The sequence below is a fragment of the Tiliqua scincoides genome, chromosome 10 (genome assembly GCF_035046505.1).
Source record: "Tiliqua scincoides isolate rTilSci1 chromosome 10, rTilSci1.hap2, whole genome shotgun sequence".
Classification (NCBI taxonomy): domain Eukaryota; kingdom Metazoa; phylum Chordata; class Lepidosauria; order Squamata; family Scincidae; genus Tiliqua; species Tiliqua scincoides.
Genome location: NC_089830.1, coordinates 7,270,119 through 7,292,410, shown reverse-complemented (window position 1 = coordinate 7,292,410; position 22,292 = coordinate 7,270,119). Strand labels below are relative to the sequence as shown.

Sequence of the window (22,292 nt, the reverse complement as noted above, 5' to 3'; positions counted from 1 at the left end):
GCCTCATGAAGTCCTTGGAAAGGCACTTTCTAAAAAGCATCTCATAACTGGAAGGCGTTAAGAATTTTTGTGTCTGGATGCCAGATGCCTTATCTATGCCACTGCAAGCAGGAAACCTTAAACTTGCATGGGCTCCTCCAGTCCCGTTTGCATCCACCTGTTCTTGCCCCAAAGGTTTTTGGACAATTTCAAATGTCAGGAGAGATTGGTTGGGCAGTCCAGTCCTACCCAACTCCTGTGCCAAGGTCCCAACTAGCTTTAGAAGACTAAAGTTTCACTTTATCGCTGTTCAAGCCTGTTTTTATCCTTTTTACTATGGAGAGGGAAATCATGCTGGAGCATTTGTTGAGCTCCAAGTTCATTGGATCGAGACCATTCTGGTGGCCTTGTGTCCCCCTTTGCCTGACCTTCAATAGGAGCCAAGGTATCTTTGCTTACTTGTAAGCAGTTGCACACAATTCTCAGTGTATCTCAGGGTGCAATCCTCACAGTGCCCTAGGCCGGCACAAGTACCAGCCTAGGAGGATTGCAAACATGCTGTAAAGCCTCCTCGGGAGTGGGCTGGACCGGCACAGGGTCATGCTCTGGCCCACGGAGACTGTATCCATCCTCCGCGCTGACCTGGAAGGGAGAGTTGCATCAGACAAGCTCAGCCAATGCAGGGGTCTGGGGAGGAGGCAGGAGAGTCCTGGCCTAACTGTTCCAGTGCAAGACAGGATTGTGCTGTCAGTTTCACTTTCCATAGGGCTCAATACATTTTCCTTGTGAGCTTGGAGGGGGATACTTCTCAGTTGTTTTTGGAGGCCTGCATTCAACATATCAAGACAATTCTGGTCGCATTGTGTTCCTTTTGGCCTGCCCTTCGAGGTGTACTGAGGCATATTCACCTCCCTTGCAAGTAAACATGCACATATGGCTCAGTTTCACTTTCCATAGGGTCCAATAGTTTCCTTGCCTGTGATCACTGGTGGGTTCCACTGGGTCAGCTCATATGGCCAGCATTCTTGGCTGCCCCTTGAAGATACCAAAAGCTTGAAGGGAGAAGCTGCAGCTCCCCACCTCAACTTAGTGATGTCTTAAAGAAGCTCACAGAGCAAGATTAACAGCTGGAACTATCAAAAGGACTTGTGGCACTCTTTTCATACAGGGATAAGATCCACTTTCAACTCAGAAGCAAGCCCAGGGAGATGATCTAGGATGTTTTATTTACAAACAGCAGACAAGCATATTAAAGAAACCCAAGCTCTCAGCTGTCCCCAGTCACCTTTTCTTCCCCATGTTGCAAGAAGACACTCCAGGAGAATTAAATAAAGCCACTTTTTTTTTTCTTTTTGCTGTCTGAAGTGGCTCACCCAGCATTACCCTGTTCAGAATCCAAGAAAGAAAGAGGATCCATCTAAAGCACAGGTTATCAGACTGTAAAGTTTGGCTTATTTAAAAAAAAAAATGGTGAAAAATTAAATACCAAGGTTTATTTTTAAAAAAATGAAAATAAACATACACGAGACCCCCACAAAAAAATCAGCTGGGAGAAGGAGGAAAATATAAATGGGAACATCGACAAGGGCATGGCTCAATGGTTATTTTACACATGATGAAATGGGAGCAGTAAGACTAGCCAATCAAAGGAGAGCAAGATCTGTGTCCAATTGGCAAAGAAGCAAGAAGCAGCAGCAAAGGTAGCCAGGGATTGTCACAGAAGGGATGTGTGTGTGTGTGGTCTGAGAAGGAGCTGGCATTGTGCTTATTCAGTCTCATGGTAGGGACTGTCAGGAAGAGGGGACAGGGCAGGAAGGGGAACAGCTCCTGGAAGTTGCAGTATGGAGTCCTAGTAGTCCTGTGGCAAGGGGAGAAAGAAAGCAGAGAGTCAGTGCACAGGTTCACATCAACAGCTAACTCAATTTCCTCCTTCACCATTAGCGCATTCTGAGTAACCAGACCATGGAGCCCACTACAGAGTGTTTTGTCATAAAGAGACAAATCAGCTTCCATCTTGGGAAAGCGCAGCCGAGAACTTAGTACCCAACAATACAGTTTTCCAATCATTAAAATAAGACAGTGGTTCCCAAACTTACCTGGGTCACAGAACCCCTGCAGCCTCCTCTTCCTGGCTCAGCCAGGTGCTATCATCTTGGATCTCATGAGATCCAAAATGGTAGTGCCCAAATCTCATGAGATTTTTGTTAGATTCAAGATGGTGGTGCTCAGGAGAACAGGGAGGAGAGGCCACTGGGGACATCCCACGGTGCCCCTGTGAGTCTACCACAACACACTAAGGTAGCGGTTCCCAAACTTGTTTTGTCTGGCAGCTCCCTTGACCTACTGGGCCCACTGGCCATGGTTCCCCATTAGGGCTACAATCCTATACATTGTATAGGGTGGCGGGTTTTCCTAGAGGATTCTGCAGCTCCCCTGGCTGGTTTCCACAGCTCCCTGTTTGGGAACCACTGCCCTAAGGTGCCATGACGCACACTTTGGGAACACCTGAAATAAGGTATTAAACGGAGAACAATATCTAGAGGTGTTTGTTTCCAGTGAGTAAGATAGTATTACAGCCTAAGTTTTATTGAACGCAATGGGCTGAGTAAAACAAATAACACTGTTTTCAAACACCTCTAACAACATCCTTTTTCTTAAGGGAACTCAAAGGGCTCTTCCATTAATTTTCTGACAACTTTAAAGCTCTGCATGCAGAAGGTCTCAGGCTCTTTTTCCAGCACACTTACAGAGGAAAGACCTTTCTCTGTCTGAAACCCTAAAGAGTTTCTGTAGACAGTGACAACAGTGCTGAACTAGGTGGACCAAACACAGTAGAAGGCAGCTTCTTATGTTTATTTTGTCTTATCCCCACCTGCTGCCACTTAAACAAAAGCTTGGATCTGATGCCAGTGCATTTGATGGGGAGGGAAAGCAGGATTTGCAGGGAAAGGCAGTATAACAACAGCCCTGCTGGATCAGGCCCAGGGCCCACCTAGTACAGCTTCCTGTAACTCACAACGGCCCACCAGGTGCCTCCAGGAGCACACAAGATATGTGCCTCCCCCGTCACTCCCCTGCATCTTGCATTCTATTTACCCTCACACACCCCAACAAAGACCTAGATAGAACCCCAAGAATTGCAGATAATAGTGGATACTCACAGCTCGAGGTTTTTTGTTCAGCTTGAGATCTATCCTGTAATAGAAGACAGAAGAGAGTGCTCAGCTGAGATCTGGGCCCAGAGCTGCTCCACAGACCTGGCCACAGCACACAGCAGAGCTTACAACCAAGGCTAAGTTCAACCCCGTTCACCAATTTGGATAGGCCAGAGCAAGATCTCTCCCCACCCACACAGCCCGACCCTGAGCCACAATGCGGATTTCACCAAAATGCTCCGAAAGAAAAATTAGAGAGTTATGCAGCATCCAAAGACTGAACAAATCATGCGCTATGTTAGCATGTTAGAAGTGCAGCTCTGAGGAGCAGATAGTGGTAACTTATGGTATGCCAGAATTAAAGAGGATTTGGCTGTGCTAGTGGTCATTGAATCTGGGTTTGTATTGTATTGGGGCAATGGGGTGGGTGGGGAACTGCCAAATCCAAGGGGGCAATTGGCCTTGGAAAGCAAAGCAAGAAAAATCAGTTTTTAAAAACTCAATAGACGTTTATCTGCTTTTAAAAATGATGTAAAGAAGCAGAAGAGGGAAGCCGATTGAATTTTTTTTTTAAGCTGAAGTTATTAAATTAAAATGTTACCTCCATAGTGGTTTTGGCTGTATTTTTAAACACTTGCCAGCCTAACCTAATATACATACCTACAATTAAACAGACAAACTATGGGTTAGAATAATTTTTGGCAAGGCATGTGTGCGTATGCGGGGGGGGGAGGAAATTGGGAACAGGGAGGACACGAGAAAGGTCTACATACTAACATCACAGCACAAAAACTAAGTCAAGTCAAACTTACTCAAAGTCATAATCAAACATGCCAGACGGGCTGAGGAGCAGCATTGGAAAGGAAGAAAGCAATAGAAATTAATATACTAAGGCATTAAATCAATTAGTTGATTAGCCAACCCTAGCAAGATTATTCAAAAAAATAAAGAGAGCCAGTGACACAATGCTATACACAAGTCTAACTTAATAGCATATCCTCCAACTACTAACTTGAACAACCCCACCCATCTCAGTCTGGCACTCTGGAGCCTTTCTATGTGGACCGGGGGGGGGGGGGAAGAGAAGCTGAGACAAAAGCCTTGAGCATAAGGGCAGAACATCCTGGGCTTACTCAGGCAAAAGATAGGAAGAAGCACCTGAAATCATTCTAGTACACTCACTCAGGAGCCTCACTCATCACCCTAAAACGGGATCTCAAGGGAACTGGGGGCCAACACATTACAGACTCTGCCTGGGAATCAAAATTTGAGGAGAAGCCTGGGACTCTGCCTGGGAGGAGAAGCAAGGACCTGAGAGGAGAGGCTGGAATCCTTCCCAGCATTTGAAGGGTTGATGCAAGGAGTGGCTCAAGCTACAGGGAGAATCCTGCAGAATTTGCAGTAGGGTGCCAAGTCAGACTTGGCAGGCAGGGGGTTGGATTAGTTGACCTTGTAGGTCCCTTCCAACTCTATGAAGTCTCACTTCAGGGTTCTGCAGCTCTTAAAAAGGATTTTGGACTGGACTTCAAGGGCCATCCTGTTGCCCATCAGTAGTCTGACCAGGAAAGCTAACCATGGAGAGAAAAACAGGCCACCTTCTTTGATTTGGAAGGAGGCACCACCCACCTTTTTTGCTTGTTGCACTGTCTGTTGCACAGGAAGCAGACTGAATGGCCAGCTTACTCTCTATGTTGGAAATGCAACACACAAACGAGACCTTAAGCAATGACAAAGGAGTGCCATTCTCAAGTCCACTTCCAGCATCTTGGAGACTGCTTGATTCAGGGGCCAAGTCCCCAGAATGGCCGAACCCCCTTTTTGCCATTTTCCTCCTGCCCCCCTGCACTGTTGGCCAATAGACCCACCTCTGTGAGAGCACTCTCCCTCTGCCTGGGACCTTGTCCTATTTTGTCTTGAGTGCATTTGCAGGTGTAAGTCAAGGTCATTTCCTGTCTCAGTGGGGTCTACCCAACAAGGGCCAGCTGCCAGTTACTATGGAAACTCTTATTAAATAATTTAATTTGCTCCTTGTTGAAATATTTAACCTGTTCTCAGGTTACATCTTAATCTGCAATTTCCAACTGATGTGCACTAAAGAGGGACAGACATCACTCTTCTAGTGATACAGGGCCTTGGGAAAAACACTGCTGTTTTAGGGTCCTTCTTGGCTGTAGACCACAAACCCCCTTTCCCTCTCCAATCCCACATGGCTGTTCTACAGATCCAGCCCCCTTTGGAGCAACATGGAGAATTTGCATGGTACGGTGCACTGGGAGAGTTTCAAACTGTTGCTCAAGAACAAAGCTCACAAGGTGACCTTGCACCAGTCTAGACTATCTCATACGACTGCTGTGAGGATAAAAGCAGAGCACCACGGACACTTTCCTGAGCTCCTTGGAGGAAAGGCAGAACAAAACTGCAATCAATAGATAAATTACAAGTACCCCAACCCATGTACCAGGGCCGGCCTAATACGGGGCCCAACTGGAAACATTTTTTGCAGGGCCCCAGCCAAGATTTGTAGAATCTTAAATAAAATTTATTATAGATTTTATGTCTCTATGGTAGAATGGAAAGCAATCAAAATGTGCGCTTCAAAAGTGACCATGAGCTCATAGACCAACTGGATCTAAGCACATTTTAATATAAAATTGCATAAATGTAAGCCTACAAGCAAACAAACAAAATGTATAGATTACCTTTGAAAAGTGAATTGTTACAAAAGCACTTTTTTTTAAAATAACAAACTGTGAAATGATTTAGTAAAAAAAATATTGTTTTTCTTAGGGTAAAAAATTCAAAATACCCATTGCAGAGTGTTACTGTGTGTATTTGTCAAGACTAGATTACCCTGGTGCTGGGCCCAATTGGGAGCAATTGATCATACTCAGGGGGTCTCCAAACCATGGGCCGTGGGCCACATCTGGCCTGTGGGATGATTCTATCCGGCCTGTGTGTTGCCCTTCAGCCTGGATGATGGGGCTGCCCATGGCAGAGAGCATGTGCATGGGGGCTCTCTGCAGCAAGAGTGGGAGTGCCCAGCAGCCTGAGCCTCACTGCAGTACAGGAAGCATTCACCCAGTGTGGTTTAGAGCAAGCTGCCAGGCTCATACTGGCCCTCGCTCTCATGAGCGCCAAGAGTGAGATGTCAGTCAGAGGGAGCCGGGCTTCAGCAGCCAGAGGTTTGCTGGGTGACTTTGAGCTCCAGGTAAGAAACAAAACAAAAAACAGTAGCATTGTTTGAAGGCACTTGGAGGGTGTGTTTGGTGGGCGGGGGAGCCGAATGAGGATCAGACTATAGTCAGGAGTGGAGCTGGAAGGAGGCTTGCTGAATCCTGAAGCACTGGGAGACTTCAAGCCATGAGTAAGGAGAGAAAAAACCAGTTGCAGCAGCTGCTGGGTTCTTTGCTGACTTATGGTGGAGGGAGTGAGAGAGTGAAGGAGTGTGTGTGTGTGTGTGTGTGTGTGTGTGTGTGTGTGTGTGTATATAGAGGGAAAGTAGGGGTAGGGAAGCCAAGTGGGGTTCAGACAATGCTCAGGAGTGGAGTTGGAAGGAGGAGGGATTTTTCAATATCCAATTCCCCCTCTTCTGTCTCAAATTTATTTATTTTCCAGCCCATGACCCTGTGTCAGAAAGACAATGCAGTCCTTGCACCAAAAAGTTTGGAGACCCCTGGTCTAATTGGCTTAAAGCCAACTCTGCCCTGTACTATCAGAATGTTCATCAACGCCCACCTCTAGGTGCATCTCAAAAGAGCAGGTGGGACAATACAAGGTCAAAGCATGTGCCAAGCCAGAGAGCAATCAATGGGCACCCTCCAAGGGAGGAAGCTACCCCAGCCAGCTTTTCCCACCATCAGCCTAGCCAGTTGGCGCTGGCCTGACTCACCTGTGTCGGTTTTTGTTCTTCCGTTTTTTGTGGCTAGTGTGGTGGCTGCCTGAGGATGTGGACGAAGCTGCTTTCTGGGGTTTCACCCCTTGAACAGAGCCATCCAGCTCTTCCACTTCCTCCTGGCTTGGCTCGTTCTCCTGGTTGTGAAAATCTGGGGAGGTGTCGCTCTCTGTCCCACTGCCAGGCTCCCCTGGAATGGGACAAACCCAGACATGCCTCAAAGATCAATGGTAGGAAAGAGCCCCAAGAAGCCCTTACTTGGTCCAAGCAAGAACAGGGGATCGGCCCCCATCCATGGGAAACCACGGCATACCCCAGCAGCCTGACAAGATCATTTTCTACTCACAGCTTAGTCAGTAGTTAAACTGATTTCAGTAGTATAAACACACATACTTCAGCACCTAATCCTTTCTTCCCCTAAAACAGTCGTTCCCAAACTGTGAGCCATGCCTCCCTAGGGAGCCACGGAAACCGCAGAATCCTTACAAAAACCTCCCACCCTGTACAATGTACAGGTTTGAAGCCCTAATGGGGAGCCACGGCTAATGACCCAGTAGATCAAGGGAGCCACCAAATGAAGAAGTTTGGGAACCACTACCTTAAAATGTTCACAAATCAATAACAGACCAGGGTAGAACTAGGGAATAGCCTGTTCTCTGACATAAAGTGGGCACTCCTTATGAGTGGGCTTGGCATCTGCAGTTTTCTATATCCACTGATGCCAAGCCTGTGGCTGGAGGGTCTCACAGAATCTCCCGGACATAACCAAAAGTGACTTCTGGTCACATTCAGAAGGTGTTTCGAGGTGTTCCAGCTGCAGATTTCATTTTCCTCAGAATCCAGTATCCGCAGGGGGTCCTGGAATGGATCCCCCACAGATACCAAGGGCCCACTGGTACCAAGAGCCCACCTTTCTACATGCAGGGAATTTCTGGCATAAGACAGCATTCTGCAATGCTACTTTCTGCTTGCATGCACAAGCTACATGAGGACTGGATCACATGCCATTTGCTAAAATTCTGAACCAGTTTTGAGACTGTTTTGAGTGTGCAATGGGGCAAAGCACCCCAGAGAAGATGAGATTGACCCACTGGGAGGGAAACTAGGGGTTAGAATGCCAGGTTTGGATTCAAATCCCAGCTCGTTATGAAACTTACATGGCAACCTTGAGCCAGTTCATTATCTGATCAAGCCTAACCATCTCAAGGGTTGTTATACGGATAAAAGGAGGAGAAGCCATGCACACTTCTCTGAACTACCTGGAAGAATGGCGGGATAGAAATGTGGAAAATGAAGATTTTAAAAACTTACTTTTTTCAATGAGTTGGTCCTGCACACCAGCCAATGCACTGACCGCCTATAAAAATCAGAGACCTGAATTAAGAGTACTGCGACAGGTCTTAACTCAAGCCTTGTCCAAGCCACTGTGTCCTCGCATTGAAGTGCATGCATGAAGAGGCCTAGAACTGACTGTGCTCCTATAACTGTGCAGGGCAACATGGTACTCAGCTTCCCTTCACCTTTATATTCAAAAAGCAGATTCTCTCCTGCCTGGGTAGGACATAAACCTGAAAATATCTAGACAGAGTCAGGTGAAAGTTCAGGCAGCCTCAAGGAGTTTCAGTAAGTCTTCCAGTGATGTGCCTTTGTGCTCTGAGAAAGCACAAGAAATTGTACTTTCCTGATCCAAGTAAGCACCCCAATTATACTTCCTCACCCAGTGACCAGAAAGCCTAATCAAGTAGATGGGGGTCAAACTTACAACTTGACCCAAACAAAATGGAATCATGGGTGGCTGAGACCCCCCCCCCCCCAAGTGTTTTTGGAGGTTGTGACTAAAGAGACCAGAGAATTTCACTTCAAAACACATAAATGCACAAAAAGCTCACACAAAGCCCTGATGATGTTCAGGGAGGCTGAAGATAAGTTCAGTGACTCCTTCCTATACATCAGGAGTTGGCAACCTATGGCCTGCAAGCTGGATCCGGCCTGCCACTCAAAGTCATCAGGTTTGTGAGGAGCTTGGCTTGGAAGGTGAAGCAGCAGCACAGCGACTCCATGACCTTGGACAGAGGGTTCTGCCCTGCCCTGCCCAGCACATGGCAAACTGGGGGTGGGGGAGGAGGCTTGGCCTCCCAAAAAGAGCTCTGAGCTGCTGCTTCCGGGGGGCTTGGTAATGCAAAAGTTTGGCAATGACATCATTGTCTGGCCCCTTTGCCCAAAGAGATTGCCCACACTTGCTATACAGGAAGGCTACGCTAGTTAGGGAAGAACCATACAGGAGGCACTGGGGACATTCTCAAACACACAGCCTGGTGAATGCTCAAGAACAACAATTCCACGCCAACAACTCTGGAGCTGCATGCATGCATGCTGTGTGTGCCTCCAATACATCTGGCAGCACAAGCAGCAGCCTTCCCAGAAACAGTGTAGGTCGCAGAAGCCATACTCACAGCAGCTGACGTGACGGAGGACTTGCTGAAAAGGCGCTCGGCTTCCTTGAACTTCCGATTCCGCCGATCGTTCTTGCTGTTAGAGTTCCTGAACACAAGAGTACATCGAGAACCCAATTTCTTGATGGTGCAATTCATGCTCTGGGATGCGATAAAAAGACTTGAGCACACAGTTCCACTAGAAGGGTCCTTGCTTCAGGGGAAAGAGCCTCTCCCATGAGAGAGGATTAAAAGGGGAATGAAACAAACTCATGGAGGACAACTACTGGTCACAATGGTAACATGCCATCCATCCTCCAGGTTCAGTGGCAGCAGTCCTCCAATTACCAGATGCTGGCAAGCAATGTTGGGAGAGCTGTATGTCTTCACCTCTTGCTCGTGTGGGCTACCCAGAAGCCCACAGGGGTATAATGGGTCACAGGGAGAAACAGAATGGTCTTTGGAAGGGCTCTTCTCACATTTTGAAGGAGAATCAGTGGAGAAGCCATGAACACAGAATACTGCTTTCTATACCTTAGTCCAGCTGTTCCCAAACTTTTCAGGGCCACAACCAACCTTGACCTTCACAGTGGATCATGACTCCATGTGTGCTGGGCCCAACACACGGGCGGCCCCAGAGGCTGCTTCCAGATCACACACACCAGGCCCCCATGGATTCCAAAATGCCCCTTGGAAGCAACCAGAAGTTGAATCCGCAAACCAGAAGTTGCGTCTGGTCACTTCTGAGGGGCATTCGGGGGACCACAGAGGCCAACAGAGGTCACGGGCTCGGCATGACCCAGAAGTGGCCTCTGGGGCCTCCCATAAGGTATTGCAGCATTACGGGGAGCACTGCACTGAGCTCAGCACACATAGGCTCACAACCCACAGTTTGGGAAATGCTGCATTAGTCCACCTAGCCCGGTATTATCTGCTCTGGTTGACTATTGCTTTCCAAGGATTCAGAGAGAGGGAGGCCTGAGGGAGGTTCAGGGCGAATGGAAGGGCTTTCTGAACATGCAAAAAGCACACACAAAGCAGGTGTTTCTCAACCAGTGGTACAAGTTCCACTACTTGTGGTGGTGTCCAGAAGGACTCCCAGACCCCCCACTGCCTGGAAGTGGCAATGCCACACAACAAACAGCAGTAGGAGACTGGTAATGGATCTGTTTGCCAAGAAGGAGCGTATCAAGCTCAGGGACATGGCTGCTGCAGAAGGATGTTTTGGGACACACAGGACACTTGCCATTCTGGTGTGAGCCTAAATAGGATGATGCTAATTTTCTGCAATGATTTTCTCTATTTAGAAGATTTTAGAGAGATTTAGGAGTGTGTTTGATTTTCTCTATTGCTGCATCTAGCTGCTGCTGTCACCGGGCAGGTAGACCTGGGCTCTGCATCCGGAAGTGCAGTAGACATGAGGCCCCAAAAAAGACTTTTCTGGTTACTGCCACCCTCCCCTTGCTGAATCCCTCCCCACAACCATTCTGCCTGCCCCATCACCTACCCTTGCCCCATCCTGCTGAATCCCTCCCCACAATCATTCTGCCTGCCCCATGACTCACCCTCCCCCAACCTGTTGAATCCCTCCCTGCAACTATTCTGCCTGCCCCATCACTCACCCTCCACCACACCCTGTTGAATCAGCCCCACAACCATTCTGCCTGCCCCCATGATTCACCCTCCCCCACCCTGTTGAACCCCTCCCCACAACCATTCTGTTTCTCCCTCTTTTCCCCTTTTGGGAAGGACCATAAAAGACATTGTCCATCCCCCCACCCCCCCAATCAAGCTCCTCTTGAAGGCCCTGCAATTCTGCAAGGCTGAACACCCAAACCCTGACCCAGGTACAAGCCAAGGCGCTAGTCCTCCTGAAGGACGCTCCCCAACGGGAGTGGGTGGGGTGGATGCGGCTGACTCACTTCTGGTTGGTCAGGTAACGGTCCCAACCGCGGATGATGTTCCCGTACATCTGTGTGTCCTCCAGGTAGCTGCCCTCGAAGGCGTAGATCTGGCGCTCCAGGTTGGCCAGCGTCTCCTGCAGGGGGGAGAGGGGAGAGCTGAGCGGGGCTAGCGGGGATCGGGCCCCCCACTTGCCCACCTGGGGGCACCAGGGCGCGCGCAAGGCGGCGCGCAACCGGTGCGCTCTGCAGGGCGCAGCGGGCGGCAGGGGGATGCCCTGCCCGGGGAGGCCACCCCAGAAGCGACCCCTCCCGGCCTCCCGCACCCACCGCCAGCTCCTGCTTGCGCTTGACCAGCTCGGCCAGCTCGCGGCGGGTGTCCGGGATCTGCGGAGGGGCGCCCGCCTTGGTGGCCGCCCCGTGGAGCGCCGCCATCGCCGCGCAGGGAGGGAAGGAAGGCAGGAAGGAGCCTGCGGGGGAACCGACGCTGGGAAGAGGAGGAGGAGGAGAAGGAGGAAGGCCTGGGCTGGGCGGGCTGGGAGCGAGCGATGCCGAACGGAGCCGCCGGGGGCAGCAGAGGAGTCCCGGCCGCCGCACCGCCTTCCTTCCGGGGCAGCTGGGCGGGGAGAGGGCAGGCTGGAGTGCACCGGCTGCAGCCGCGATGATCGCTTACGGGGCTCAAGCCCCAGGCATGTCTACTCGGGAGTAAGCCCCGTTGTGCTCAGTGAGGCTTACTCCCAGGAAAGGGTGGGGAGGATTGCAGCCTCAGAGCCCAGTCCTAGGCACGTCTGCTCGGAAGTAAGCCCTATTGTAGTTAATATGGTGCTTACTCCAAGGTATGTGTGGATAGGACTGCAGCCAGAGCCCAGTCCTAGGCATGTCTGCTCGGAAGTAAGCTCCATTATAGTCAAAGGTGTGTGGTGTTGGAAAATACGGGGGGGGGGGGATCAACCATTTACTGGTTGTATATCCCCCTGATTGGTTCACACTGGCCCACTGGTGTTGGCACTGGGTGGCTTGCTATGATTAGTCAGAAGTGGGAATGCTGATGGTAGAAACCTTGGAACCAAGATGAATTCAAGAGTATAAATAAGTTGATTTCAAGAGTTAGTTACTAGGGCTTAAACCACGTGCAACAATTTCATGGGAAAATACATCTGTAGGGTTCAGCTCATATGGGATTTGCAACACAATCACTACAATCCAGGGCTTTATTTGTGGCACAAGCCAAGCTAGGCACAATCCCTACCTGGATTGTGAGAAATCCCAGCAGCATTTGCCCACCAAAAGGGGCAGGAGTTCTCACCGAGGCTTTGCCCTTCTTGGGGCAGGATATTTCCTGGTTCAGGCATATACTATACAGTACTGTGTTTCAAAGTGGAGTTTTATTCCCACACATCCAAGTTTCCATTAAATATGCATAAACTGCACAATTGCAGCATATCAAGCATGGGGAATAGTCTATTCAACAGTTGTGAACTGTATACAGAAAAGACAGGAGTTAAGATTTGGGAACTCCATGGAGAGGTCCAGGGGTGTCAAACATAAGGCCTGCAGTCTGGATGCAGCCCCGAGAAGCAATTTATCCAGCCTCCATTATAACTGGGTTCTTCCAGCTTGATTGGGCTCTCTCAAATCTTGAAAGTAGGAACAAGATTTGCACCTTTTCTCTTCTGACATTTGCAGCTAATGAGTTTATGTAAGAACGAAGTTTTCTGGCCATCATCTGCTTAATGATCTCACTTCTGACCCTCAGCAGGCACTGTGAATGCTAACTTCAGCCCTCTGTATAAAACAAGTTTGACATCCGTGATCTAGTCCAACTCAAACTGACCCTCAAACTGTGGGTCAGGACCCACTAGGTGGGTTGCAGGCCAATTCCAGGTGGGTCCCCATTCATTTCAATATTTTATTTTTAATATATTAGACTAGTATTATAATTATTATAATTATTAATTAATATTAATTATAATTAATTATAAATCTAATTAATATATTAATTAATTAGCTACTATATATACTCTTTTTAGCTACTATACTATACTACTTTTTAGCTACTATATATACTCAGGCCTAAAAAATTGAGGGTCAGAAAAGTTTTTCCCAAACTTTATGGTGGTTTGATATGAATTTGGGGTGCCGATTCCAAAAATGGCATCCGTTTTGCCCTATCACGTCTAGTTTTGGAGATATAGTATAGCCTCATTAGTGAATGGTTCAAGCAACTTCCTCATGAGGAAGCCATGGTGTAGGCTTCCTCAGGAAGAATCTGCTTGAACCATTCAGTAGAGAGGCTATGCCGTGTCTCCAAAACTAGACGTGATAGGGCAAAACGGATGCCATTTTTGGAATCAGCACCCTAAATATACCCAGGAATTGGTGTAATATTTAAGGAAGCAAAATGTGTGTTGGCCTGTGTAATCAATGGGACTTACTCCTGGGTAAGCGTAGGTAGGATTGCAGCTTAGGATTGTTAAATTTTCTGCTTGAAGATTTCACTTCTGGTCGTGACATCATTTCCGGAGGGTCCTGACAGATTCTCATTCTAAAAAGTGGGTCCTGGTGCTAAATGTGTGAGAACCACTGATCTAGTCCATTGTGATTCCGGTAGGTAGCAGCAGCACTCTCTCCCTGTCACCACTCAGGAAAGAAAGGCTTTGGCCTTGCCTAATAAGGCTGGGGCTACAAGGAATAGCCAGCACCCTTCAGTATGGCTGAAGACTACAGTCCATGGGAATAGATTTCTTACCCACTTTATGTTTCTGTTGCATGGCTACTTCATATAGAAGAATGAAGTTGTGAAGTACACAGAAGAGAGAGCTCTACAACCCTACCTTTACTATTTCCCTGCACTTTACTAATAATATTTTAAGAATCTTTATCCACTCTGGGCAAAAGAAACTGACACCAAACAGAAAATTTCAATTTACAAGTCCTTTATTTAAAAAAAATAAAATTAAAAAATTCAGGACTATGGTAAAGGTTATGTTGTTGCCCAGAACGGTATCCATCACCTACTGTTTCAAAATATGGATTTTGGCCCCATATTTACATGATAAACTTTAGCCTAGTGTGCCTATAACAGTTCTAGACAGGTGCACACAATCCTACACACACATCCCCATGTTTATGTAAACAGGAAGTGCTCTCAGAAAGTGTGGGGCAGTGGAAAGTCACTAACCGAAGTACAGCGAGTTCTGTTTCCTTTATTGCAAGGTAACTAATACTCAAAATGGCAGCAATAGAAACTTGTGCAATGTTCAGGGCACAAAAGTGTTAGTGTGAAAATCTCTTGCTCCTTCCCCGCAATTAATACACCATCTGCCTCCTGCCAAAAATGAAACAAAGGGATTAACATCTATAAACAAAGGAATCTGTTTAATATTTTGTTGAAAAATATGCACCAAATAACCAAAAATATAGTCACAGGTCAGTACAAGCATTCTGAGAAACCCACACAAATTCCCATTTTACCTTAAAGGTACAAAGCCAGGAAAAAAAGGACACAGAAGAATCTTCCTTTATCATTCCAAACTGCACTGCTTGGGACCTGCAAACTACATCCCTGAAATGTCTTTTGTACAGAACTGCTAACATGACCCAAAGAAAGTAATATGAATTTTAGCCAATTCCTTTACAAGAAAAAACCAAACCACTAGAAACATTAAAAAAAATACATCAGGCTTTGTTTATTCCTGAACTCTAAAAGAAAAATTAACATCTATTAAATAGTTTGCAAGCAAAACAAGTTTTTGGGGGTTCTTTGTTTGAGGTGGCCCCAGTGTGGTTTATTTTGCATATCTGAAAATTAACATGCACTGAAGAGTTCCAGCACCACTGCTGCTATGCCATCTGGGCATCAAAAGCACCCTGGTACTGAAAAGCATCTTTTTCTTTATGGGTTGGCTTTTCTATGCCCATAACCATCAACACAGCTAGTGTGTTTAGGAGCTCCCAAAATAAGCAAGATGACTGGCAAAAGAGAGCAAACATTAAGGCAGTAAGAGGCACTGGTGCAGCAATGTTTCAGCATCTACACTGAGGACTCCAGTTCAGTTGCAGTCCAGTCTCCTTACCAGCTGCTGTCAGGTAGACTCCTCTTCTTCCTCCTCCTCTTCTTCCTCCTTCTGGCCTGCTTCTGAAGTATCTGATGACTCATGAAGGAGAACATACTCCCTGCTGCTGAACCCAAATTTCAGTACATCCTTTTCTTTCAGTTCGTAGTAGCGCTGAGGCTCAATGCGCTGGTTATTGAGAAATGTGCCATTGCCTGAGCCGAGGTCAATAATGTAGGGTTTTACTTTCCGACCCTTAGTGCCATCTGGGCGGGTGTATTCCACAAGCCTTGCAAGAAACACAGGTTCACATTAATGAACAGCATGAAGCCAGTATGTGTGAGATGTAGCAGTTAACTAAGATGTCGCTGAACTAAGATCAGGGAGACCTGGGCTCAAATTGCCAGTCAACCATGCTTCTTTTTGCTTTATTTAAATGTTCTTTAGTCACTATGGATTTCATATAGCAACTCCATGGACTTGTGGGGACCATCTTAAAACAAACAATTCCTTTCCATTTTTGTTTAAATGATAGCAATCCATTTGGTGTGGTCATCCAAGAATCAAAACAAGCTGCCTTCTATCACACCACCAGCAACCCTTTAGAAGCTACTGATAAAGGCCCGCCCTGGCTTTCAAACCTCCATATGCACTATTACTAACAGTCTGATCTTTTGCATGTCCACTCAGAAGAAAGTACCACTAAATTCAATAGGACATTCAATTGGATAAGTGTGTATAGGTTTGCAGTGTTAGAGCCCAATCCTATGCATGTTCACTTAGAAGTCCCATTATAGTCATTGGGGCTTACTCCCAGGTAAGTGTTATAGGACTGCAGCGTTAGAGAACACAAAGCAGGCATACAAACAGGAGTACTTATTCCAACTTGGGGAAACTAAAACAAACTAAAAATGAGAGACAAAAGAAGAGACATGCAGAGAAAGCTTTAAGGTAAAGGGTACTTTCTTTACAATGATAGTTAGGGTGCAGTCTAGTGCTCCAACTTGTAGCAGATGTGGATTTGGTGGAAGTCTCTTATACCACTGCAATAGCAAATAACAAATGCTATGCTGGTGGAACAGTTCTGTCAGCACAGAAGCAAGGTGCAGACTTGCGTTCAATCCTAGACCCTACTCAGACATTCCAATACCAAGAAAACTACTGCCATCCCTGCCTCCTGCTTTACCTACCTTGACCCCTCTTGAAGTCCAAGATTCAGCCTAACTGCACCCAATGACAACACACTCACCCCAATATATAAACCCCTGCTACGGAGACCATAACTGATATGACAGTATATACTGTATGAGGCTCTATCTTTCTGCCTTTAGAGCACATATGGGAGAAATTTCATGATGGGAACTATGAAAGACAAGGCACAAACAGCCTGCTGCCTCTCAAAAGGGGTAGAACACTTCACTAACATTTGTTAGAATTCTTAATACAGGTACACAGTCCAAGGAGGACTCCACAAGCAACTGAAACTACTATTCCATCACCCCCACAGGGACAATGCACTCCATGCAAGTAAGCAAGTGGGGGGGGGGATCTGATGACTCCAACAGTAAGAGTGTTGCAAATCTCTCTCCCTCCCCCATTCAGAACTGTGAGCCATGTCTTGCCTTAAGCATAGTGGCCAACCATTAATAATAATAATACATGTATTTATATACCGCCTTTCTTGGTCGTCAGATTTCTCCTCAGACTTTATTCAAGGCGGTTTACATGGGCAGGCTGTTCTAAATCCCCATAGGGATTTTTACAATCGAAGAAAGGTTCTATCTTTCAAGAACCACAACAATTCAGATGGATCTTTTTGATCTGGTATCACATTCTGGCCTCCGGTTTCCTCCCACGCAAGCTGACAAGCAGTTTCTTCATCTCTCACATGGAGGGCAGCCAAGATGCTTCTTCGCTCACACCAAAGAGCAGGTGGAATAACTCGGCTCGGCTTGTCAGCTGCTTCAAGGTCTCATCATTCATGGTGCCGGTGGCCCGGAACTGGCGACCTGTGAATGTTATCTTCAGGCAAACGGAGGCTCTGCCCTCTAGACCAGACCTCCTGCCCTCATTCCTTCCTCAATAGCTATCAGCATTTAGCAGTGTTTCCCACATACAAACCAAGGATGCTCCCTCTGAGTAAACTCCAGCCATTGCTATAGCTTGCTAAACATGGTAAGGATGCTCCCTTTGAGTAAATTCCAACCATTGCTATAGCTTGCCAAATATTTATGTACTCTTGCTTTGAAGAACTGTAGTCCAGCCACATAGAGTCAGAACAGAGTTGCACTGCAACTCCAGCAAGGGAGGGAAAGATCTTGCCTTGGTCACTATGTTCTCTCCTTCAACTGGGTAGAGGCGTGGACTGCAGCAAGCCAGGGCACAATGGCCTAGGCACTGTGGTGGCACTACTTTCAAACACATGCCAACCATTCATTCTGTTCGGCAGAACATACATTAGTGTAAGTGGGATTGCCTTTTCAAGGCAAATAGTAGCTTGGGATTGAGGCATTTTAATCAGGATCCAAGCCTGAAGGAAATGGGTAAACTACTCTTTACATAAGAACATAAGAAGAGTCCTGCTGGATCAGGCCAAAGGCCCACCTAGTCCAGTTTCCTGTATCTCACAGTGGCCCACCACTTTGTTAATGCCACAGTCTCAACCAACCCCTCATTAGTTTCTATTTACGGCCAAACACCACATTTAATGCAATGTGTACTTTGGTCTTTAAACATCTACTTCAGAATTAACAGTCATTCACAGTTCACAGGGACTCCTAAGTGGCTTGTCCCCCTTCCCTTCATGTGGACAAAGACTTACCGGTACTGAAAGACAGCATGTTGCTTGGAGCAAGAGGGATGGTCAATGGGGATATCAGCAATGCGTCGGTGTCTCCCCAGCAGGTAGGCACTCTGCCTGTGAATGTACATAACTGGTAGAACCTCGTCGTTCTTAAAAGGATACAAACGCCACCGTTTCTTTGGAATGCGTGCTTCCGGGGGTTCGGTGTATTTGATCACAACACCTCGGAAAGTGTTGGTATCCTCCAAAAGTGCACCGGACAGTTCAAAGCTTGGCTTCTCTTTGTCTGCACTCTTGCTGTCAGGCCTCCCTGCATCTCGGTTCTCCTCATCGCCACTTGCTTCTATCTGCTGACGATGGTCACGCCGTCGCTCGTTATAAAGTTCCCTCTGTGCTTCCTGTTCCTGGAGATGATGGGTTTCCCTTTCCCTGGCACGACTGCCAGGCTGCTTGTGATGGGGTTTCCTTCGGCTTGAATGGTCCCGGTGCCCATCACTGTCGCCACTCCTCTCCCGCCTACGCTCCGGTTCAGAGTGGTTGCGCTGCCTTTCTTCATGTCCCTTTCGAGCACGATCCTCTCGCTCCTACAACAGTGAAACAGCAGCCAGTCAAAAATCTAATTCAGGAAAATAGATGTCAAATGTTTCCAAGTATATTTTTAGGACTGCAATATTTAAATTTTGTTACTGCAACAATGAACTGGTATGGTATGTTGACAACAGTTGTAGAGCAAAGGCTATTTGAGAAAGCAAAGCCATTACAGGTTGAGTCTCAGTATCTAGGAGGTATCCAGGAAGGTTCAGTTCCCAGCACCCACCCAAAAATTACATTATAGGAAATCTATTTTAAAAATATCCTGTTACTCAGCAATTTAAAAACAGCCTTGCTGATCTTTATAATGTAGGACAGACCCTCAGGCAGAATCATTATCTCTGCATAGGACCCCTCCCTTCATCAGAGGAGATAATCACTAGCATTCTTTCACATGCTCAGGGGGAAGGAGCTTGCCTGGGAGTGAAACTGTTCTAAGTACCAGAAGAGAGAATACTTGATGGATTATCTGTAGGCTGCCCTCTCCTACACTAATGAGAGACTACTGTTAACGGACTTTTTTCCTTTAAATTAAAGGCCCTTCTCATCATGTTAATATAAAACCACAGGTGAAAAATCTGTGAATAATTAGGTTATACCTGTATTTCAACTATCTCAGAAATCACTATCAGGCCACTAATACCTGAAAGGATCACAATACAACTTCTTAAATTGTTTAGATTGCACAAATAATAATATTCTCTCACTAAGCAAATCTGGCTTTTTATATGCACACATAGTTATGGGAAAGGAAATTTGATCAGTTGTCATGTCATAGACATCTGGTTTTTAATTACAGTAGTTAAGCTAACAGAGTTAACTTGCTAGTAGCTCTAATGTTTGCTCAACATACCATACCCAATACTCACTGGCACTTCTGTTCATCTCTGTTTTATTTCCTAAGGTCCTCTGTGTCCCCAACCTGCAATGTCAATTACCTGCTTAACTCTGGCAATCAGGTGCTGGGGACTTCGACTCCTTTTTTCTCTGGGAGACCTGCTTCTTTTGCTTGACGATTTGTTTTTCCGTTTTGATTGTGACCTTTTAAAAGACACAGACACGAAATTAAGCACTGACTTTCCCACCAGGAGCGAAGAAAAAGCCAGTGAGGCTTGTCATAATACTGGTATTTATATACTGCCTTTCTGGTCATCGGATTACTCCTCTGACTTTATTCAAGGCAGTTCACATAGGCAGGCTATCTCTAAACCCCCGAGGGGATTTTTACAATAACAGAAAGGTTCTGTCTTTAAAGAACTGCACAACATTTCAGATGGTATCATTTCACTGTCTGGTATCACTTCTGGCCCCCAGTTGCCTCCTTCATCTCTCACTTGAAGGGGAGCCAAGACCAAAGAGCAGGTGGACTAACTCAGCTCAACTTGTCAGCTGCTTCAAGGTCTCACCATTCATGGAGCTGCCTCGAACTGGCGACCTTCAGATGTTATCTTCGGGCTAAGGGAGGCTCTACCCTCTAGACCAGACCTCCTGCCCTCCTTATGCAACAATAGAGCCGTAAGTGTTTGCAACAGACCAGTAATCTTCAACCTTTTTCATGCCATGGCCTCAATCAATCAAGGTTGAGACTGGGGAACCACTGTGGATCCTGCCCGTCTCCCGGGACCCCATCTGCCCACTCCCTTCACCTGTCGCTGCCCATTCCCCACCCCCTCCCAGCACTATTCACTGTAACCAAATGTTCTTATTACAGCAAAAAAAGCAACCAGGAAGCCTGACACTAGTGACAGCTATTTTAGCACATCTGCTAAGAACCTGAGCAGGGCTGGGACACCATCTCCTAGTGCCTGAACACAGAACAAGATGCCTCCTCCATTAGCTGGGGGTGCTCTGGTCCAGCAGACTTCAGTCTCTTCTTCATTCCCACAAATGGCTGCCATGCTTCAACTGAGGCCACTTCACGAGTCCAACAGGGTGCTGACCCCAAGGCTGAAGAGCTGGACTGGGCAACCCCCACACTTGAAACCCAGAAGCAGAGGGAGGACAGAGCAGGAGAGTAGGGGGAATGGGACAGCCAGCAGGCCACACAGGAGATGGGGCTTCTGCCCCACTCACAAAAAACAGCCAGCCAAACAGCCCCATTTCCTTGCACCTCACACTGAGCAGCCTCCCTCTCCTGGCACAACAGACCTCGAGGAAACAGTGGCTGATGCTGCTGCTCCTCAGGGCCCACTGGGGGGTGTAAAGGGAGTGGCTGCGCCTAGGCCCAGGGGCACAAGGCAGGTTGTGCTGCACTGCTCGTTTCCCTACCTCCAGCACCACCAGTGGTACTCCTCTGGGGGAGGGGTCCTGTCCTCCCCCTTTGGTAAGGGGGCCCACAAACCCTCTGCCTCTCCAACCCTGTGGGGGGGGGGCACAGAAGCCGATCTGCTCCCTCCCTTGTGCCCCCAGAGGCCCTGCTGCTCCCACCCCCCAGGGTGGTGGTGGTGCTGCTGCTACCCTTCCCCATCCCCTTCCCCCCTTTGGGAAGGGGGCCAAACACAGCACTGGGAGCATGGGCAGGACGGGGGTGGGGAGGGGTCTGTGCCCTGGTGGCTTTCGAGGGGCGGACGAAGGGCGCAGAAGCCTCCTAGAGGCCCTGCTGCTCCCACCCACCCCCCGGGAGGCTGCTGGGGCTGGACCAGGGGAGGGGGGCTACCGCCAACCACCACCCACGGAGGGTGGCAGACCCCAGGACCAGGCCCGGGGCGACGAGCGCGCCTCACCTGCTGGCTCCCGGCGGGGAATGGCCTCCCCGGGGGCTCCGCTTCCTCCGCCGCCGGCGCTCGGGCTCCTCCATAGCAGCGAGTCCACCTTCGCTCCCCTCCTTCCCTCGACGGCCTTCCGGTTTCCGGTTCCAGGCCTACTCCCGGCTCCTCCGCCGGAATTAGATGCACTTCCGACCTCTGGCTCTATCAGTCGCTCTAGCTCTCCTCTCTATGGTTACTACTCTCTGAGCCACTCTCTCCTCTCTATGGTCACTTTACTCCCTCTCTATGGGCCACTCTATCTCTCCTCTCCATGGTTTCTTCTCTCCGAGCCGCTCTCTCTCTCCTCTCTATCGTCACTTCTCTCCCTCTCTCTTAATGGATTGTGAATCACCCTGAAACTACTGGAAAACCTGTCTGTCTGTGTCTGTCTGTCTTTGCCAGATAAATTTCTTTACATTAAACGCTGTCCCCTGAAAACCAGACAAATTTTGAGCTGCGCATGCGCAGAGCCGAACCAACACTCCAGCATGGACCTGTTGAACTGCGCATGCGGAGAACCGAAGCAAACTTCACCAGTCTTTTGAGCTCCGCATGCGCAGAAGCGAAACGGCCCTCTCCGGCATCGAGCCGTCTGCCGCCTCCCAGCGCTTGAGAGGAGAGCCAGTGAGCGCCAGCGGGCGGGGCCTGTGTCAAGCCGGAGCTTGGGGGCGTGGCTTAAGGGAAGACCCGCCCGCAGTGGCACTCTGGACCTCCCAACAAGCCGCTTTCCGATTGGC

At 48.0% G+C, this 22,292-nt stretch overlaps 2 protein-coding genes across 5 annotated transcripts; both read right to left on the bottom strand.

The window, feature by feature from the left end:
• Positions 1–1,455: 1,455 nt before the first annotated feature.
• MEAF6 (MYST/Esa1 associated factor 6) lies at positions 1,456–11,883 on the bottom strand. Of its 3 annotated transcripts, none has more exons than XR_010794927.1 (8): positions 11,690–11,883; positions 11,381–11,496; positions 9,480–9,567; positions 8,338–8,383; positions 7,024–7,216; positions 3,736–3,794; positions 3,141–3,174; positions 1,456–1,837 (listed from the first exon to the last, which is right to left on the bottom strand). XR_010794927.1 is itself a non-coding variant. In XM_066638322.1 (8 exons), the coding sequence occupies exons 1-8, from the start codon at positions 11,792–11,794 to the stop codon at positions 1,829–1,831; spliced, it is 621 nt and encodes a 206-aa protein (XP_066494419.1). In that variant the 5' UTR covers positions 11,795–11,882; the 3' UTR covers positions 1,456–1,828. The 3 variants fall into 3 exon arrangements, 2 of the variants coding, with proteins under 2 accessions (XP_066494419.1, XP_066494420.1); XM_066638322.1 differs by lacking the exon at positions 3,736–3,794 and adding an exon at positions 3,947–3,976 and having other exon boundaries at positions 11,690–11,882; XM_066638323.1 differs by lacking the exon at positions 3,736–3,794 and having other exon boundaries at positions 11,690–11,881.
• A 2,395-nt stretch (positions 11,884–14,278) lies between these two features.
• On the bottom strand, positions 14,279–21,855 carry SNIP1 (Smad nuclear interacting protein 1). 2 transcript variants are annotated; one of them, XM_066638321.1, is made up of 5 exons: positions 21,532–21,855; positions 19,747–19,849; positions 18,236–18,801; positions 15,436–15,703; positions 14,279–14,687 (listed from the first exon to the last, which is right to left on the bottom strand). In XM_066638321.1, exons 1-4 carry the CDS (start codon positions 21,603–21,605, stop codon positions 15,445–15,447), a joined length of 1,002 nt encoding a protein of 333 aa, XP_066494418.1. In that variant the 5' UTR covers positions 21,606–21,855; the 3' UTR covers positions 14,279–14,687; positions 15,436–15,444. The 2 variants fall into 2 exon arrangements, with proteins under 2 accessions (XP_066494418.1, XP_066494417.1); XM_066638320.1 differs by having other exon boundaries at positions 14,279–15,703; positions 21,532–21,854.
• Between the last annotated feature and the right edge of the window lie 437 nt (positions 21,856–22,292).

Excerpts from the sequence above, each read along its gene's own strand:
- MEAF6 (XM_066638322.1), bottom strand. The coding sequence starts at position 11,794 with ATGGCGGCGCTCCACGGGGCGGCCACCAAGGCGGGCGCCCCTCCGCAG. Across the intron at positions 7,217-8,337 it reads GGACCAACTCATTGAAAAAA|GGGAGCCTGGCAGTGGGACA; the intron begins GTAAGTTTTTAA and ends GTCCCATTCCAG. Across the intron at positions 3,175-3,946 it reads ATGTTTGATTATGACTTTGA|GATAGATCTCAAGCTGAACA; the intron begins GTAAGTTTGACT and ends CTTCTATTACAG.
- SNIP1 (XM_066638321.1), bottom strand. The coding sequence starts at position 21,605 with ATGGAGGAGCCCGAGCGCCGGCGGCGGAGGAAGCGGAGCCCCCGGGGA. Across the intron at positions 19,850-21,531 it reads TCCCCGCCGGGAGCCAGCAG|GTCACAATCAAAACGGAAAA; the intron begins GTGAGGCGCGCT and ends GTCTTTTAAAAG. Across the intron at positions 15,704-18,235 it reads CATGCTGTCTTTCAGTACCG|GCTTGTGGAATACACCCGCC; the intron begins GTAAGTCTTTGT and ends GTTTCTTGCAAG.